This window comes from Canis lupus, chromosome 19 (assembly GCF_003254725.2).
Source record: "Canis lupus dingo isolate Sandy chromosome 19, ASM325472v2, whole genome shotgun sequence".
Lineage (NCBI taxonomy): Eukaryota > Metazoa > Chordata > Mammalia > Carnivora > Canidae > Canis > Canis lupus.
The window spans coordinates 17,574,132-17,595,477 of record NC_064261.1 but is presented as its reverse complement, the minus strand read 5'-3'; the positions used below and the strand labels follow the sequence as shown (position 1 = coordinate 17,595,477).

Here is a 21,346-nt window from a genome sequence, read left to right as displayed (position 1 = left end):
TTGTTTGTGTGTTGCTGGATGGATGCTTGTCCAGAAAGTCCTGTAAGAGGTTTATAGAGGGCATTTCCCTTGGGAAATTTGTCTCACTGCTCTGTCCGTACTTGTTTGACAGCTGTTCCTTTACTTCTAACTTTATTATTAATTTAAAAAGTTATAAAGCCATATGTGAGCAGCTGTTCACTATTTTCATTAGGACCAAGTAAGAAAGAAAGGACCCAGCTATTATCAGGAGTGATTTAAGTTAGATTGTAGGAATAATTTTCTGGCAGTTATGATATAGTGTAACTTATTAAAAAGAGAGTTACAGAATCTTTTTATTTTTTTAAAGAGCATAAAATAGTGTTTGTTGAAAGATGAGAGGAATTGAAAGATGAAATACTGTCTGAAGGTAGGATAGTGAACCAGCTAGTTTTTGAATTCCTGTTCCAGTTTTAGGATTTTATGATTTCATGCTGGTATTTATTCTTCTCTGACAGACTAACTTTTCCCATAACTTTCTGTGCTTTAAGATTCTTCTGTGCAATAGTAAGCTCTTTAAACTGATTTATATTCATTTTTTAATTGATATCTTAGCTGTAGATTTATTTATGATTTACTTATTCATTTATTTGGCATTTAAGTGCTAAATTAAAATATGCAAAACCTGTTTAGTTTAAGAAATGTAATGATCAAACACAAAGGAAAAGCATAGAAAAGTTACGGTAGTTCTAGATTGCTCATGAAACTACAAATACAATTGCCTGAATGGCTTTTATCTTTTGTTACTAGTCTTTCAAAATATAACTATTCATTATAATCATCATCTTTCTGACATTTAAATAAAATAATACCTAGTATTTATTAAATAGTTACGGTGTGCCAGGCAAAGTGCAAATAATATAAACTATGCTGTTTAATTCTCACAATAAAACTGAGAGCTTAGGTTTTATTATCCCCATATTCTAGATGAGAAAAAAAAAGAGTTTTTTATTTTATTTTATTTTATTTTTAAAATTTTATTTATTTATGATAGTCACACAGAGAGAGAGAGAGAGAGGCAGAGACACAGGCAGAGGGAGAAGCAGGCTCCATGCACCGGGAGCCCGACGTGGGATTCGATCCCGGGTCTCTGTATTCTTTTTTCACCACCCCTTCTTCAGATATAGTTAATTTTTAAGACTCATTGATTTGCTTTATTTAATATAGTTTACAGTGGTTTAATACAGCCTTAATCTTGTTTTTCCTCTATATAGCCCCACTGCTACTACTTCAGTGCAGGAAATCACTATCTCTTATCTAAATTACTAGAGGAGCCCTCTCCAAGTTTTAATCCCTACTCTATCTTGTGACCACAGTTGTCTTCCAACTGTGTCCCAAATGATCATGTCATTTCCCTGATTAACTTGTTCTCCACATCTCTCAGGATAAGGTCTAAATTTCTTGATACCTTATGAGTTTTCTAGGTCTGATAGTTTCCTACTTGTAGTTCTCCTGATGTATGTTGCTATTTTTTGTCTCTCTCCTCCCATGGTATCTACCATTACTTTCAGGTGGCTAGTTCCATCAGGTCCCAGCTTATATATCACCTCTGAAAAGTTTTTTTGGCCTTGCATTTAAATTCTGTGACTAGGGGATCCCTGGGTAGCTCAGCGGTTTAGTGCCTGCCTTTGACCCAGGGCGTGATCCTGGAGTCCCGGGATCGAGTCCCACATTGGGCTCCCTGCATGGAGCCTGTTTCTCCCTCTGCCTCTCTCTCTCTCTGTTTCTTTCATGAATAAATAAATAAGTAAAATCTTTAAAAATAAATAAATAAATTCTGTGACTGTAGCACGTACCATTATGGAGATATGCCTCTTTAAGGAAGTATTCCATCAGGTCAGAAACTCAGTATGGACAAGAAGTATTTTGTCCCCAGCAACCAGCATATTATGAAATAGGTAGTCATTTTATGTTCAATTAATTAATATTTCTGCAGATGACATTGCCTCATGTTTTCCTCAGAGGGTAAAGACCTTCTCGTCTAATTCTCTCAACTCCCTGCTTTCCCACCAGTCTTATGCTTTTTATCTTTATCCTTTCACACTCCTTTCCTACCACCGTTTGGCAAGACAAGTACTTAACCAAACTATAAAGTAGGAGGTAAATGCATTAGGAATGGAGGAGTATTAACTAGCTTCCAAAAAGTTTCAGTGGTGAAAAAGAAGGTGATAGAACATTAGGTAGAAACAATATCAAAGTAAGGTTATTTTGAAGGATAGGGAGAAACAGAATATTTGTTGGCTGAGGAAAGAATATAATGAAAAATATAGTCAAGGCAGGAATAGAGTAAAGATGACTGAGGACAGGATTATTTCACTTTTCTTCTGTTTCTTACAGCCTTAGGGCAGTGGACCAATTCCTCAGCATAAACTACTAGGTCCATGCAGTGGCATTGGTGTTTTGGCTTCTTCATGCCAGTGAACACTAAGTTTTCCAGTAAAAGCATCTTAATTTCTCTTGAGGGACAAGCCCTTTCCAAATTCTGCTCCACTTGACTCTGTTTGCTAGTACTTCCTGATCCTTATTAACTAAAGAGATCCGTCTTTTATCACATGGATTTCTTTGTGTTTATATTGGTAATTTCCATGTGTGGTTCACAGGGGTACTAAATATCTGATATTAAGTTCCTTTAAAAAACTCTTTTTTGGGGAACCCTGGGTGGCGCAGCGGTTTAGCGCCTGCTTTTGGCCCAGGGCGCGATCCTGGAGACCCGGCATCGAATCCCACGTCAGGCTCCCGGTGCATGGAGCCTGCTTTTCCCTCTGCCTGTGTCTCTGCCTCTCTCTCTCTCTCTCTGTGTGACTATCATAAATAAATAAAATTTTAAAAATAAAATAAAAAACTCTTTTTTTCAAGACTTTCAAAACTGATTAAAAACCAAACACAAAATGTATTGAAAACCAAGTTTTCTCACAATTAAGATTTGCCAGTTTTATTTAGTTTCATATAAACCTGAGGAAAAAAATCCTCTGTAGGCATTTATAGGCATATAATTGAGTTTTTTATAAAATGTCATTGATTAGGAAAAATATATTTCTGCATTAACTATTAAGAAAATTTTATCTGTATATGTGTACTTATTTAAATTAGTTTAAGTATTCTGCTCTAATGCTCTATTACTCAAAGGAAAATTCAGGATGCCTGGGTGGTTCAGTTCTGACTCTTGATTTCATCTCAGATTTGTGAGGGTGAGCCCTGAGCTGGGTCTACTCAGGGTATGGAGCCTGTTTAAGATTATCTCTTTCCCTTCTTCTCCCTGTCTCCTCTCTCTCTCTCTCTCTCTTTAAAAAAAAAAAAAGTAAAGCTTAAAACATCCTCCAAGAAATGGAAAGTCTGCTCCTCATGGAGCATGTTCGCAAATGCTTCTCTGACCTTTACATTTCTGATAGTTATTATAAATATAGCTTTTATACATTATATGTAACATATATGTACTGTCTGTGTGTGCTCATATATGTGTTTGTGTTGTATGGGTATGTATTCTACAACTAAACTACTGATATAATTATACCACTCAATTCAGTAACCTTGTTAATCTACTTGACCACTGCTTCTTTAATACTCTATACTTTCTGTTCTCTCTATTCAGTTTTTGATAGTCGTTGACTACCCTCCTTTTTACATTTTTTTTTTTTTAAGATTTTATTTATTTGAGGGAGTGAGAGAGATCACGAGCAGGGGGTGACAGGCAGAGAGGGGAAGCAGACTCCCCACTGAATCAGGAGCCCAGTGTGGGACTCCATCCAAAGACCCTGAGATCATGACCTCAGTCAAAGGCAAGTGCATACTCAGCTGAGTCACCCCTGTTGACTACCCTCCTTAACACTTTCTTCCCAGAATGTTTATTTCTATGAGAGTATGCTGAAGTACTTAGAAGTGTCTTGGTATCTGCATCTTACTTTAAAAAGACTCGATGGCAAATTTAAAAATTGATAAAGTATGTGTGTTTGCATGTGTGCTATTTGTGTGTAGAGAGAAAGTGAGAGCATGCACCATATGTGGCAAATATTTAAAAATTGGTATATTTTTCAAAAAATATGTATACACTTATTGTGTCCATTTTTTTGACTTTTGTGTATATTTGAGAATTTTCAAAATTTAATTAAAAAATAAAAGGAAAAAGAAAAATCAGACCAGCGTGTGACAACTGTGGTGCTGGAAAAAAACAAAAAAAACAAAAAAAAAAAACAACTCTGGTGCAATTTTAGGTAGGCCTGGTTTTAACAGTAAGTCACCTCCTGTGGTAAACAGTCACTTGATCCTGCTGATGATAACTGGGTATTTTTAGGGCCATAAGCTTATGTGCATTGATCTCAAGTTTAATTTTAGTTTTATTATTTGGTAAAATCAGAAAAAAAACAAAAAAGGCAAAGCCCAAGGCTGATGATACTGCAGGGAAACATACATGTATCACTTATGCTACTAAAATAAATAGAGTGGTTGGGATAGTAAACTGACATTATGCATCAAGGACCTAAAAATGTTCATACCTTTTAATCCAGTAATCTTACTTTTTAAAGATAAATCCCAACAAAACAATTTAGAAAGGAATAATTAAATCCTGATCTCAGGATTGTGGTTAATAATACAGCATTCTTCTGGTTCTGTGGACAAAAACCCAAAACAACAAAGTCTCTCTCTCCCCCGAAACCATGCAAGTTCTTTAAAAAAAAAAAAAAAAAAAAAAAGACTTTTTTCTGATATTAACAAACAAAACCTTTCTCTTTTTGGATTTCTGAATTTTTTGTTTTTCTGATTTTTTTCTTCCTCTGTTTTTCCTCTTCTTGCCTCTTAAATGTAGGTATTTCCCAGCAATCTCCCTTTCACCCACATCTCTCTTCTCGTGGTCACAATTTTAATTGATCTCATGGTTTTTATTGTTTGTATGTAGATCTCTCTGAAATAGAAAATTCCAGCCCTATCCTCTTTCCAGAGCTTTGTTTGTGATGCTTCCGTTCCAACTGCATCCTTTTTGTCTCTTGAATATTATCCTGTTCTGTATTTCAACTCTATATCCAGAAATAAAAGTTTATCTTATGTGAATATTATCCTGTTCTGTATTTCAACTCTATATCCAGAAATAAAAGTTTATCTTATGTATTTTCCCTCTTAAAAATTATTTTCATGTTCACATACTATCAACTCATCTTGAAATCTTCAGCTTTACATTCTTTCTCCTTCTTACTCTACCCTCAAAACCCTCATGCTGTGGACCTGCAGTATCACTCCTAGAGTGTCTTCATCCTCTGTGTGGAGTTACCCTAGTTTAAGTTTGTTTTTTTATTTTAAGAATGTTTCTGATAGGTCCTAAATTGATCTCCCTGCATTCTTTCTCTCTTCTCTCTAAATGAATCTTGTCAGAGAAGTTTTCCTAAAGCACAGATCAGACTATATCACTCTGCAAATTAAAAATCTTCAAAGGCTTCTTATTATGAGGAAAGAAGTTCTTGAACTCCATCATCTAGCCTTCAGGGTCTTCCACTTTATAGTTTCAACTAACTTTACTTTTTAAAATTTCCTTCCTCATATCTTTTTTCTCTTACTCCATACTTTTTTCTGAGCCTTTTGTAATTTTTTGGCCTCTACCTGAACCATTCCCTGTTTTCACATTTCCAGATCTCATCCATGTTTAGAAGTTGGCTTTCAGATTAGCCTTCCAGCTGGAAGTAATCTTTTCTTCCTGGGAACTCCTAAAAGCTTTTTCTGTGTCTTTGTTACCATGCTTAGCATCCTTTCCATTGTACTGTGATTATTTATATACATGTTACTGGTGGTGGTTAAGTTCTTTAAAGTTTGGGTTCATGTCTTATTCTTTTGTTTCCTGTGTATATTATCTGATATGTAGTTCTTAATGGATATTTACTAAGTAAATAACATGTAAAGAATTGTCTTATTTTGGGGATTTCTTTGTTGAGAAAAAGGAACAAAATTTTAAGGATATGTCATTAATATATCAAAGACAGAAAAAATCATATGCTCCCTGAGGACCTACAGAAATATTTTTAGAAGTAATACATAAAGCAAATAAATTTGCTAAAAAGATGAGACCATGAATCACTAATTCAAACCATTTTCAGTCATATGAAATCTAATTTTTAAAGCCGTCTAGAATATAGACTTAACAGTATGTTTGATCATTTAAACAGTTATTTATATAAGCAGAAAATATTTTCTTTAGTAATTCTGTAATTACAGCTCACATTTCATGTATTCTAATTTATTTCTTTTTTTCTTTTTTCTTCTAATTTATTTCTAAATAGAACTTTTTAACTTTTAAGGATCTTCTAGATTCTTTTTTTTTTTTAAGATCTTTTATTTATGTATTCAGAGAGAAAGAGAGAGAGAGAGAGAGAGAGAGAGGCAGAGACACAGGCAGAGGGAGAAGCAGGCTCCATGTAGGGAGCCCAACATAGGACTCCATCCCGGGTCTCCTGTATCACACCCTGGGCTGCAGGCAGTGCTAAACTGCTGCGCCATCGGGGCTGCCCAGGATCTTCTAGATTCTTAAATGCTTCTTATTCCCCCTCTTGCACTTTTTATTGATTCTTTTTTCCCCCTCTGTTTGTCCTGGCAAAACTTACATTTAGATAATGCTCTGTTTTACAGGTATCTTGGTCAGATATAGGAGGACTGGAAAATATCAAACTGAAATTGAAACAGGCTGTGGAATGGCCCTTGAAACATCCAGAGTCTTTCATTCGAATGGGTATTCAACCACCGAAAGGAGTTCTTCTGTATGGACCACCTGGATGCTCTAAGACAATGATTGCAAAGGCTTTGGCCAATGAGAGTGGCCTGAATTTCCTAGCTATAAAGGTAAAGTGTTAAATTTTTTTATTGCTACCTTTCTTCCAGCCCCACTAACACCTTTGATTCTTACCCTTAGGAAAACATGATAAGGCATCTTACGGAGTAGCTGATTTTTTTTTTTTTCTTTTTTGAGGTTGATGGCAAGATAATATAGGGCGATGAGTTCTAAATAAATTAATGCTTATAATTGGCAAAACATGGCAGACAATAGGAGACTACTTTATTTAGTTTTGTGAGTCTCAATATTTCTTACATCCATGTATAGTATAGAAACCAGTTTGGTTTAGTTTCTACATTTTTAAATTGTGCTAATAATCTCTTGCTTAACTAAGATTTAATTATAAATATGACTGCAAACTTAATATTTATATAGAGAGAGTTTTCAAAGAAATCAGATACTTTATATGGTAAAACTAAATTCCTTTAAACACTTTTCTAGTTAGGGAATATATATGTACAAGGTTTCTATTTGAAACACATACATACATTGTTTGTTCATTGCCATACCCCTGTTACTTGGGGTAGATAATCTTACTCAACATGTAGTTTTACATTTACTTTAGGGCCAGATGTTTTTTTTTTAAAGATTTATTTATTTATTTTAGAGAGAGTACCTGAGCATAAGGGAGGGACAGAGGGAGGGAGAAGGAGAGAGAGAATCCTCAAGCAGACTCTGCTGAGTGTGGAGACTGCTAGGAGTCTGAGATCATGATCTGAACTAAAATCAGGAATTGAACACTTATCCGACTAAACTACCCAGGTGCCCCAGGGCCAGATGTTAATTTTTAAATGAACTTTTGTGTAATTTGATCGTCTGTCCAGTTACTAAATATACATATATAAAACCTTGAATCCATTAGTGGAAAGGACCTTATCACAAAAACATATACTTCAGTCTGTTAAATATGAAACTCATTTCAGAAAAAGCACATGATAAAAGACTCTGTTTTGATAGTACCAGGGAATTTTTTTTCATAAAAAATATGTTTTCTATCTTAGAACACTGAAATCCTTGGCAGTTTGAAAGCATAAAATTTATTTCAGATTAGAGTCAATTTTTTACTTAAAATTGTTTTGAAATAATGTTTAGATATGTTAGGCTATTTGCTTTTTAAAAATACGTATCTTCACAATCACTAGTGTTTACGTATTTGTGATTATTTGGTGGAAGATATTAGATACTGAAGAGGGGAAGGAGGACCATTTTCACAACCACTTTTAAAGCTGGCGGGTTTAAATGTTGGAGTAATGAGTAATTTTGAAATTTCAGAGGCATCTTGATTTCTCTTTGATCCCTGTTCTCTTATCTCATGATAATGGACATGAACATTTTACTGGCACTTCCTACTCTTTTTACTGTCACCTCCATTTTTCTATGCCTACCTTGTGTTTTCCACGATTATATATTCATAATCCTTGAATTTTTTTCTGTCAATTGGAAATATGAAACTTACGTGATGAGAGCTTCACTCGCAGTTATTTACACTGGAATCTCAAAGAGGAGTGAGCACATGTATTTTCCTATGAACTAGTATCTCATTCTTATGTGATCTAAGATAACTGTTCCAGATGTTAGGACTACTTTCTGGCCTATCTTAGGAGTTCTTAGAAATACATTTATTACTGTTTTTGAGTACAAAACATTTTCATAACTTTAGACAGTTTTACTTTTTTCTTTCTTCACTGTGAGAAAATGTACAAAGATTTTTTGAAAAGTTTATCTTTTATCTTGCACACTGTTCACGTAAAATAGGCATGCATGTGTTAACTTATTTGAGCCTTTTCACTAAGTTCATTTTCATTTTTCTTTTAAGTCACACACACAAAGGATACGTGATGTTAAGAAATTTTCTTATTTAGTTGAGTTCATACTTGCCAGAGATAATTATGTATTCTACTTACTAATTTTTTTTATTTAATGTGGATTTTTATTCAATATACATTTTAGTATAGTTTGGCAGTATTCAGCTTTTTTAAAACATTTATTTATTAATGAGAGACACACACAGAGAGAGAGAGAGAGAGAGAGAGGCGCAGAGACCCAGGCAGAGGGAGAAGCAGGCTACATGCAGGGAGCCCAACGTGGGACTCAATCCCAGGTCTCTAGGATTAGGCCCTGGGCCGAAGGCAGCGCTAAACTGCTGAGCCACCCGGGCCACCCGGCAGTATTCAGTTTTTGAATCTGAGTGGAGTATATATTAAATGAACAATGAATGTTCATATTACTACTTTTTAAATATTCCTACATGTTTAAAAATTTCTAAAAGAAAATGTTGGGAATATGAAAGAATTATTTGTTTTTCTCTGCATTTTTATTGGTCTTTTCATCGTTGTCTGGCCATTGCGTATGAGAAGAATTTAAAGTAGCTATGCCATACAGCTTATATATGCAGAAAGAAGTCAAAGAAGTTGGGAATTAATATTCTTCCTAGCTTTGTTTTTCTATGAAGAAAAACATACATGTTTCTTTTCCAAGGGATTTAAGTGTTATAATTAAGTTTGAGCTTTTGAAATAATAAGTCGTACATATTTTGAAAATGACCAGAGAAACATAGATAGACAATAAACTTTTCTAGTCAGTTGGAAAATACAAGTAAGAACATATATCGAAAGGAAAAACTCGCCAGCATTTTTTGTAATTACCTTTAATTCCCAAAATAACTTAAAATGTTTTAAACATCTCTTTCTCTGAATTTATGAAAGAACCCTTAGCTTCTCCTGTGCATCTTTCCTGAACAGTGATTAAAAAATATATACTCCAGGGCAGCCCTGGTGGCTCAGTGGTTTAGCACCGCCTTTAGCCCAGGGTGTGATCTAGAGACCCGGAATCGAGTCCCACATCGGGCTCCCTGCATGGAGCCTGCTTCTCCCTCTGCCTGTGTCTCTGCCTCTCTCTTTCTCTCTCTGCGTCTCTCATGAATAAATAAATAAAATCTTAAAAAAAATGTATACTCCAAAGTTCAAACTTCACGTTGGCTTGTGTGGACTCTTAATATTCTTTGGCATCTATGTGTTTTTGTGTAGACTGTAGCACTTGACATGTGCTTAAGTTTAGTTTGTCATCTGTGTCAATTATGTCAAAATATTTTCCAGTTGAAATTTCATCTCTGCTTCTCTCTTGCTTTTGTCTGGAGTGCTGTAATAGATTAATTACCTTTGTGTAATTGGGCTGCTTTACTTTATGAAGAACTGTTACTGATTCTGGAAAAGGGTGGTCAGGCATCTGACGGATTTTGAGCAAGTCTTTTATTAGCTGCTATTGGTGAGTACAAGAATATAATGAGCTAGTATATACTTGACTTTTGGGGGAGGAGATTTTCTTCTGATATTTGTATCAGAAAGGAAGTATCAGGAATAAATAGAATAAACAGAAACCTATTTTATTCAAAGCATGCACAATTCAAAGTACTTACTATTCTTTATTTAACTAGATCCCCTACTATTATCAAAGGTACAAAATAACCTGAATTTGTTAAATTGCAAGTTTATCTTTAAGCTTTTGTTTTTAAATCTTGTAGGCTAGTCTATAAATCATAGATTTCCCATTTTGCAGATGCTGTGTGGAAAACTACATAGATACATTTCTTTTATATACTGAATGCTTTCAGATTAGTTTCCAGGATTGCAAATAGGAATAATAATGTTTAGAAAGGTGAAATGACATTTCTAAGGCCATAGTTGTAGTGATGAAACTGAAATTTGATCTCAGAACTTTCTGATGGCAGAGTCTAAACTCTGAACCACTGCATTATGCAGTCTTCTCTTCCCTGCCCCTGCCTTTAAAATTTAGTGCCCAGTCCTCCCCACTTCCTACCCCCCCCCCCCCCCCCAATTATGCCATGACACTGGTAAAGGTAGTTCAGGCAGTTTCTATAGGGTAGGTTCAGAGAAAGTGGAAAGATATTTCTGGTACAGTTAAAAAATTTTTTTTGTTCCTGTAGGACTAAGAAAAACTGAGAAAAATAACATGGCTTTGGAGTAGAAGTTGGTTAAATTAATAAGAATGATCACTGCCAAAGAAACAGGAACCTAATAAATAAAAGAGAAGTATATGGAAGGAGACTAGTGGTTGAATAAGGTAGGGCTTGAAATTTACCTATTACTATATAATTTTTGGTCTTCAAATTGGGTTACAATGAAAAAAGTAGTAAGCCAGGATTCAGATAGCTTTGGTTTGATTCCTAATCCTTGTACTTTTTAAGCTCTGTAGCCTTAAATAAATTCTCTTGGTCTCAGTTTTTGTTGTTGTTGTTTTGTTTTAATCTGTATAGGCTCTTTGAGATGATTGATATATTAAGAAGTAAGTGAAAAAGTTCTGGAAGGCATAACTACTCAATTCTTTAAGTGCAGACTGTGTATAGTTATGACTTCCTGTCAGAGTTCAATATGGAAAGGGAATGGGGAAGAGCTACTTGAGAGTAGAGAAATCTGGCAAATACTACTTCAGCCAAGTGATGAAGGTTAACATCTTCAGTGATTAGGGACGCTTGAGTGGCTCAGCAGTTGAGCATCTGTCTTCGGCTTAGGGTGTGATCCCAAAGTCCCGCGATCGAGTCCCACATTGGGATCCTTGCATGGAGCCTGCTTCTCCCTCTGCCTATGTCTCTGCCTCTCTCTGTGTGTGTCTCATGAATAAATAAAAAAAATCTTTTAAAAAAAATCTTCAGTAACTAGTCACATTGATAGTGTGTACCGTTATATGATGTAGCAAGAATGGCACTTGATTTCTGGGCTCTTCTTCCCAAAGACTCATAATCTGTGTCTGACTGTGAGATAAACATCAGGCAAAACCAAATTGTAAGACATTTTATAAAATATCTGGCCAGTACTCCTGAAACCGTCAAGGCCATTAGAAACAAGGGAAGTCTGAGAAACTCACAGCAAAGAGGAGCCCAAAAAGACATAACAACTAAATATAATGTTATGATGGTTTTTTGGGTGAAATCCTGGGAAAAAAGGACTTAGATAAAAACTAAGGAGTTCTTTGGGGCAGCCCTGGTGGCCCAGCGGATTAGTGCCGCCTTCAGCCCAGGGCATGATTCTGGAGACGCAGGATCAAGTTCCACATCAGGCTCCCTCCCTGCATGGAATACTTCTCCCTCTGCCTATGTCTCTGCCTCTCTCTCTCTCTCTCTCTCTCTCTCTCTTTCTCTCTCTCTCTCTCTCTCTGTGTCTCTCATGAATAAATAAATCTTAAAAAAAAAAAAGGAAATCTGAATAAACTGTGGTCTATGAATCAATATTGATACATTATTATTAGTTGATTATAATAAAGGTACTATACTAATATATGATGTTAATAATAGGGGAAACTAAGCGTCCATGGGGGTTTAGGGGTGGTGTATATAGGAACTCAGTCTTAATTCTTGTGTCAATCTTAAACTTTACCAGAAAAGGTCTATTAGCTAAATAAAAGAGTTTCAAGATCAGTATCACAGATCCAGACATAGTACAGACCTTTAATGAATGTAACTGAAGTTAAAAAACCTGGCTCATAACTCTGTACTGCACTGAATAGGAAGAGTGAAATGTATGGAAGGAGAAAAGAGATGGGGGAGATTGTCAATTCCTTGGGTGACAGCTTTGGGGGAGACCTTCGTTCCTATTCATCATCCCTTTGTTGGTGGAAAGTTCCTGGGAAAAGAAAGCCCCGAGAGGAAATTGGCTGGGGAATCTGGGTTTGGGGCTTCCCTGAGCTTGCCTATTTCACTGCAGTTCTCAGTTGAAGCCTATAAAGGAGTGTGTTGGTTCTGGCCCTAGACCCCAACATTATAAAGAATACTTTCTTTTAGTGTTTTGGTTATTTTTTCTTTCACCTTGGATACAGCTTCTAATTTAGAGTCTCACCAGGAACTATGGCCAGATTCATGCCTTTGTGGACCCAAACTCATTATTCTCCTTCTATATAGGTTTATTGCCATTTGGGCTCATCTAGATTCTGAAACCTTTTGAATTTCTATTTCATTTCCTTTAAGGCCTTTTCTTTTTTTTTAACTTTAATAATTCCCTTGACTTCTCTAACTAGTGTTGTCTTATGTGCCTCATATGCTTAAATTGGCAGCTATTAGCATCATTATTATATATATATACTTAGTTTTATCACTGTTTGAATGGCTATTAGGGAGTAACTAATAGTAATTGATTATTAGGACAAATAGAATGATGTGCCATTATCAGTATCACAAAATTATGTAGAAGTTAGATTCATTTTACTTAAATTTGGCATTATTTATACACTATATGAGCTGACATGTTAAAGTTGTAACATCGTATGTTAAAACTGCATGTTAATAATTTTTTTTTTTAAGTTGGGCCTGTATCAGTCAATAAAATTGCTATATACAAAAGATCCCTTGACATGAAAATATTATATAATATTTGGCTAGAAGCAAAAAATGACAATAATATGAACTATAATAACAAAACTTTTAGCGTTTGGAATCTTAGAAGACTTAGATTTAAAAAGAGAAGAATACTTTCAGACTTTGAAGAAGTTTACTTAATAGAAATTTTATTGTTGGGTTGATTTAATTTTTTATTCATGGATTCCAGCTGAGAGATTAGTCATTTTCTCCTTCTTTTCAATCTCTTTTGAATAAAATTTAATTGAAGTCAAAATATTACAATTTCATGTCTATAATGCTTTAGAAAGTATTTGAAATGTTTTACGATTGCAACAGTTGTGTAACTCAGATTATTTCTAATGTTCCTTCTGTGTGTTCTATGTTCTCTGTTTCTGTACATGCTAAGCAAAAATGCATTTGATGAAAAAAAAAATGCATTTGCTGGGCTCCTTGCTGCCTCTCAACTCATATTTAGTGAGAGAGACATTTGACTAAATCAGTGATATAATGAAGTTGGTAATATATAGAATCTTGATGATTAATTGTACGTGAGAAATGAGAAAGAAAGAAGTCAAAGGTGATTAAAATTTTCACTTTCAGTGACTGATAGATGGAAATGCCCTAACTCTTGGAAGAGTTAGCACATGAGGAAGAGAAGCAGATTAGAGGTGGGAGAGCAGATGCTAGAGTGGGATTTAGACATGTGGAATTTGAAATCCTGGAATAACATTGCAGATATATCCAAAAGACCATTTTAAGTATGAGTTTGGAGTTCATGAGAATGGTCATTTCTAGTGATGAAAGCATGGAAGTTGAAACCCAGCGTTTGCAGTTCTGTGTATTAGTAAAGGAGTTGGAGAGTGACTAGAGTGGTCGGCGATAATGTAAGGAATTTCTGTGGGCATGTCTACATTCACACAGCTCACTGGATTATATTTATCATGGTGTTGCTGTACAAATTCTGAAGTGTGTCATTTTTGTTTCCTGAGTAAATAAATTGTGGGGAATATTTGTGTTGTATTTTTTTGAGAGGTACAGCTTAAATTCTGTTCCTTCTCTGCTATTCCCTCTCACTTCTTAGGGTTTTTACTTGCCGAAGGCATTTCTTGCCTAATGCTTAATGTCTGTTTCAGACCTTTTGAAATACTTTCCCGAATTGACCTTTGTATGTGCTGATGCTGTACTTCTTATTAATTTTCTAGATCCTTTACTCACATTACATATATGTAATTCTATCTCATGTGAGTTTAGGTTTTTATGAGTATATTCCATAACATTTAACCATAGTTAACACTTAGGTTAACTTGCCTTCCCTAGACACTTTAGAACTTATAAAAACCTGGTTTGAATTGTAATAGCCAAAAGCAACAGGCAGGTGTCAGACACATTTAAAAAGCCCTTGGGAAGACTGGAAGAAACCCAGTACTGATTAAAGGGGCAAAATTGCCTTAGAATTTTGCATGAGGCATAAATATTATATGAGTTTGTGACTGATAGAGTATAAAATCATGAAACAGTAAAAGATAAGTCAGATTTAGTTCTCAGTGGATTAATAGTACAACTGGACAAATATCTTTACATATATTTATGTTATTTTGTCAACTTGAACACTTGAAATCTTAATCATGGAAACATGAAAAATAACATTACTCCAAAATAAGCCTAGCTGTGGTACTTAATTTATTTTTTGTAGTTATTCTTGTGAGAAGTGAAGCACATTATCTGGGCAGGTAAAATGTGGCAGGGCTAACATACCACAGTTACTTACTTGGTAAGTAAAATTGGAAAAAAAATAACCTTATCTAGTCCCATCAACCTTATCTATTCTATGGATTTATGTGTTACTTTTATAAAGAGTTAAACTTATGAGCAGATGTGGCACTCATAGCCCATACTATTCTTACCTAACCCTTATTATATTTTGATGTAAATGGCTTCTTGTTTATAATGAATATCAATTAAATTCTTATTTTCTTATTAACTCATGTTAGCAGCTATCTATTGAGAAGTACACTGTGCTTGTCACTTGTTCTGCTCCCACAAACACTTTTTTTTTTTTTTTAAAGATTTTATGTATTTATTCATGAGAGACACACAGAGAGAGAGAGAGAGAGAGAGAGAGAGAGAGAGGCAGAGACCCAGGCAGAGGGAGAAGCAGGCTCCATGCAAGGAGCCTGATGCAGGACTCATCCCCGATGCTTCCCCCACTCCCCTCTAGGATCATGCCCTGGGCCCAAGGCAGGCACTACACCTGCTGAGCCACCCAGGGATCCCCTCCCACAAATACTTTTGAATTTGAATTGCTGCTACCTTGTGAAATCTTAAGGGCACACTTCCTTTTTATTTATTTATTTATTTATTTATTTTTTATTTTTTTAGAAGAGCTTGGAGAAAATAGAAGACATAGTTTCTAGGAAGAATAGTAGTCTGGGAATCAAAATTCTACATTTTTATCATTTTCTGCCATTTAACCTTGCTAGGGCTTTTGGCATTTTGTTCAACTTCTTTGTGTTTTGTTTTCCTCAAGATTTAAGTGAAGGAAGTTAGTTTAAATGACCTCTAAAGCCCTTCCACTAATGACATTCTGAGTAGTTAACATAATGCTTATAGTCTAATCTGTTGCTTATTCTTTGTTCCTGTTGATTGCTAAACTTTTAGGGCATTTCTCCTAATCGTCAGATGTAATGGTTAAGAGAATTGTATGCCAGTTCTACCATTTATTAAGTTGTGTGACTTTGTGCAAATTAATAAAACTTTTTTCATTTCATGTTACTTTTCCAATAAAGTTATGATAATGAGTATCCATTTCAGAGAACTGAGTTGTAAGCAGTGGTGGATAATACATATGAAACCTTTAGCAAGATTTTATGAAATTAGTTGACACTAGTTACTACTTCCTTCTGTTTTTAAGAATTGGATATATATTTGGCCTCAAATGGAGCAAGAAAGTATACATGATAGCTTATGACTCCTTCTTAAGTTTTCTGTTAAAATAAAATGTAATATCTTTGAAACTGAATTTAATCTTTTGCAACAGTGATTTTTGGCCATTTGTACTTTAACCTCAAAATAGACCTTGCTTGGTTATGGTGTTGCCTTGACTTCCTATAGAATTCTGAACCCTTGTAACATATCAGTGTAGCTACTGGGTTGCATTTTGTAGGCCAATCATCTAGGTTAGAATCATCAGCATGGGGTGCCTGAATGGCTCAGTAGGTTAAACATATGTCTTTGGCTCAGGTCATGACCCCAGGGTCCTGGGAACAAGTGCCGCATTGGCCTCCCTGCTTCTCAGGGAGGCTGCTTCTCCCTCTGACTCTGTCTCCCTCTTTCTGTTGCTCATGAATAAATAAATAAAATCTTAAAAAAAAAAAAAAAGATTCATTCTCATGTTGTTTCTGCAACATCGTGTATTCTCTAAGGGCCCTACAGAAGTCTTTTTTATTACTGCTATGACCTGTTAGTAATACTTGAATTATTTCAACCCATATTTTCTTTATAGTGCAAAATTCTTAAGTTAGAGTGTCGATCTATTGTTGTTTTTTTTTTCTTTTTGTTTTTTGAAGAAAAACAACCTCCTTGTTTCTTATTTACAGTTTTCCTGTAGCCTACCTCTGTGTAGTAGAGGAAAGACCTTTACTGGTTGAGGTTATATGCCATATTTTCACATTTCAACAAAATTCCAAGTCTATTTGCCTGTATATTAGATATTTAAAACATTAATCTTTCTGTTGTTAGTAGCAAAATATTGATATTGTATTCTCAGAGATCACAAAATGATCATAATCTTGTACTTTTCAACACTGATGTTCAAGTCATCTTTTTTAGATCATCTGTGGAAAATAATAATTGTTTCTCCAGATTCTCTAGTTACTTTCCTTCAGTTAAACCAGATAATTAGAAAGCGGTGTTTATGCATTGTGTATATTGCCTAAATATAAAGATATGTCTTCACTATATTACTCTCTGATGTCATGTTCTTGACTTTTATGGAGAGTTGCTGTAAGAATAATAACAATAATACAGGGTTGGCATGATAATAATTACCTTAGAAACAATAGTGACGCCAACATTTTTCTTTCTGATTATTATCAGGCCACACTTGCCTAATTAGTTACCCTAAATGGAATAACATCCTACATAAAAATTTCTCACCTTTTCCTCTACCCCCTCTGACCTTCTCTCCAACAAAAACCCATTTTCCTAATTATCTAAAGTTTGTTTTATTGAGTGGTCTCTGATTCTTGTTTTATCGTTAATTTTCTTAACTGCCATAGTCTCCTATGGGTAAAAGTGTGATTTATCATATTGCAGATGAATAGCACCTGCTTCATTTATTTGGCTTTATATATTATGAACTGGGAGACATTGTTTTGCACTGTAGTGCAGGACTAAAAATGATCATGCATGGTGAAGCTATACAAAAATGATAAATGGGAAAAATTACAACTGTTCTATAATCTTTAAAAATTTGGCAAAACATTAAAACTCTTACTCTTGGTTATAAATATATAAGGCAGTGCATTTTGACTGCATAACAACAGCTTTCTTGCTGGTTTCCGTGCTTCCAAACTGTCTTCTTAGTGTGGCCATTCATTTACTTTAATAGTTTAATACTCCATTTTATGAGGACACTGCAATTTATTTATCTGTTTTTTTAATTGAAGTGTAATTGGCATACAATGTTATACTAGTTTCAAGTGTACAACATTGTTTCAACAATTCTTATATATTACTTAGTGCTCACCACAGTATGGTCACCATCTGTCACCATATATTGTTATTACAATATTAACTATATTCCGTGTGCTGTACTTTTTATCTCCATGGCTTTTTTTATAATTGGAATTTTATATCTCTAACTATTTCACCCATTTTTATATTAATGAGTTCCAGGTTTAGGATTTGTTTTTGGTTGTAAACAGTGCTTCTGTGATATACTTGTATATATCTCCTTTGGTGTATGTACAGGAGTTTCTCTATGGTATATATACCTAGAAGTTGCTGTCATTGAGCATGAACACCTTAAACATAACAAGATTTTTCTAAATGTCTTTTTAAAGTATCATCTTTTTCCGTAATGTTTTGATCAGTTTTCTTTTTCTTTTCTTTTTTTTTTAATCAGTTTTCTTAATACTTTTAATGTATAAGCTTTGTACTCACCAATCATGTTGTTAACATTTTTGATGATTTTTTATCTTGTTGACAGAAATGGACTATTTCAAACTGTGAGAGATTGATCTAGATCGGGGGTCAGCAAATTACACAGCCAAATCCAGCCTGCAGCTTGTTTTAATCTAACCTGTTAGTTAACTATGAATTTTACATTTTTAATGAGAAAAAAAGAAAAAAGAAAATTAAGTGACACAAGATGTATGTGTCCCATAGAGCCTAAAATATTTACTGTTTGGCTCTCTATATTTTGTCTTCTTGATTCCATAGTACTCGGGGAAATGCCTTCAAGTTTATTTATCTCACTGATGGCCGGAAGTATAAATATTGTTTCTTTTTTTCTTTTTTTTTTTTTTTTAAATTTTGTTCTCTAATTACGTAGTCTAACGTGTGTCATAGAAACAAGCTTGTAAAATTGATTTGGTATTAAGTCATTGCTATTTCTCCAAAATCTTTTAAAAAGTGAGAACATACTGCTTCAGTATAACTAATGTTTGTTTCATCCTTTGTCTTCATTGAAGTTAAATCTATTTGGGGTTGCATTATTTAAGAAATTAAGATAATTAAATCATTGGTGATGAGATTAGAGTCATGAAGTCTCTAGCATTTTTGGAGAAATGAGCTTAAAAACAATTTCATTGTGTAAACCTGATTGTTTGGAGACACTTTAGGTACTAATGACTAAAGAGTTGATATACTAATTATAAAGTATAGTCATCAAAGCACTGTCCCAAGCAAGTTTTCTTAAAGACATGTTTGCTTATCAATGATTTAGGTGTTCGCTGGTTGTTGATAGATTTTAGTCAGAGATATAGAAGTACCTTAAATGTTAGGTGACGTTCTATAATATGTCGTAATTATGTTTTTAATACATCTGCCCCCTAATTAGCCATAAATACTAATATTTTAGGTTATGTGTAATCTGTTACTCTGAAATAATTTTGAAAAGATTTTTTATAAAGAAAAGAGGAAAACACATAAATGATGAGACTTTGCTAGGGAAACATAATTAACTTTGTTTAATGTTATATAAAATTTAATCATCATCTTAGATTAATAAAAGAGAAAAATGAAACTGTCTCATTACTTAAGGATTTGTGTTGATGCTATCAAATAACTCATCCTAAGTGAACATAACTAATGGTAGTAACCTTGGAGCAGCTGGATTTTGTCAGCCTGAACGTTGCGGTTCTCTTCCTATTCTTTTCTTATTCTTATCCTCGATGTCCACCCTGTTCTCTATGTGTTCTAATGTACTCATTTGTTACCATACTATCATATTTCAAAATTTTTGAAGCACCCATTGTGGAGGTAATATATAAAGATGGTATTAAAGATTGTCTCCTTTCCTTCAGGCATATGTATTTGTGTATCGAATCTTTTTTACCTGTCCCACTCTAATGTTTCCGTCTGTGGATCAAGGTGTTTGTGTTTTTTTTTTTTCTTTTTTTTGAACTTCTAAACTTTATAGAAAGTTTGCAAGAGTGGTCACAAATAATTTTTTTCCCTTAATGCATTTGAGAATAAGTTACCACTGTATTGCTCTATCACCCTGAATACTTTCATACCTATGAAAAGCACATCCTGTCATATAATCACAAATTAGAAAAGAACGTAATTATTATCATTTAATTTTTGTCACTTGTCCCTATACTGTCCATAATCATGTGCTGTATTGGTCATGTCTCTTAGGTCTTCTTCAATTGGGAACAGTTCCTCACTCTTTCCTTTACTTTTGAACATTATAGGTCAGTTATTGTGTAAAATATCTCTCAATTTGTTTTTTTCTAATATTTACTCATGATTAGAATCAGATTTTCTCATAGAAATAATGCTTTGTTCTTCTCATTGCCTCCTATCAGGTGACACTTGATTTTATTTTTTATTTTTATTTTTTTTTAATTTTTATTTATTTAAATAGTCACACAGAGAGAGAGAGAGAGAGGCAGAGACATAGGCAGAGGGAGAAGCAGGCTCCATGCACCAGGAGCCTGACATGGGATTCGATTCCGGGTCTCCAGGATCACGCCCCGGGCCAAAGGCAGGCGCTAAACCACTGCGCCACCCAGGGATCCCGACACTTGATTTTAAATGGTCCCGTTGCTAATAATGTTAACTTTTTTTTTTTTTTAATTAATTTTTTATTGGTGTTCAATTTACTAACATACAGAATAACCCCCAGTTAACTTTGATTGTGGTGGTATCTACTAGGCTTCTCCATTGTAAATTTACTCCATGAAGTTAATATTGCTTTGTGGGTAGTTACTTTATAAATATCCTGTTCCTTAACAAATGTCTCAATTAATTATATTCATTTATATCTTCATGGACTTGGAAATTCTTGTGCTATTCAATGCATCATCATTCATTTGCTAACATCTGTATTGATGCCTTAGTTGTATCAGCTTGGCATTCTTTCAGCCTTGCTCTTGTGTGCTTTTGGCAGGTTTCCATCTCTCTGAGCACTTTCTTACTATCTATGCAGCAAGATTTCCAGACTCATTTTGTATGTTGCCTGTCCCAAGCCTTGAATCTACCATTTCTTTAAGAGGCCCTGTTGCCTTTTAGTGGTGAATTTGGAAGCCAAGTTTTTAGAATTTAAGAATCAAGCTCTAGGTACTAGGTGTGCTTATTGTTACTGAAGTAGAGCTGTTCTCAGGTTCTCCCAGGAAACAGAGCTCAGGAATACACACACACAGGTACATATTTGTGCACACGTTTTTATATTTATTTACCTAAATATATTGAAAATCTTGAATTTATACTGATAATTCTAATTTCAATTCTATACAGCAGAATTCATTCTCATTTTCTTTATTTATGTATTTATAACTCCTCTAATAGTGAGAAACCTGGCTACTATTATCCTTAATTATTTATTTGATCAGTCTTCCTACATATAATTCCCCTTTACTATCTCTGCTCCTTTTCTTCCAGAACAAACATGCTCATCTGTCAGGGTAATACCACCATCTTCCTTTCTCATCATTCCCCACCTCTTA

At 34.4% G+C, this 21,346-nt stretch overlaps 1 protein-coding gene across 6 annotated transcripts in view; it reads left to right on the top strand.

The window, feature by feature from the left end:
* The window catches only part of SPATA5 (spermatogenesis associated 5), a 351,116-nt gene that overhangs the window by 62,849 nt on the left and 266,921 nt on the right, over positions 1 to 21,346 (top strand). For all 6 annotated transcript variants that reach the window (XR_003125408.3, XM_025420546.3, XM_025420547.3 and 3 more), the window contains exon 11: positions 6,625 to 6,834. Coding sequence is in view for 5 of the 6 variants with exons in the window: in XM_025420546.3 (XP_025276331.1) it covers positions 6,625 to 6,834 (210 nt within the window). In the remaining variant the exon portion in view is untranslated. The remainder of the gene's footprint in view (positions 1 to 6,624; positions 6,835 to 21,346) is intronic.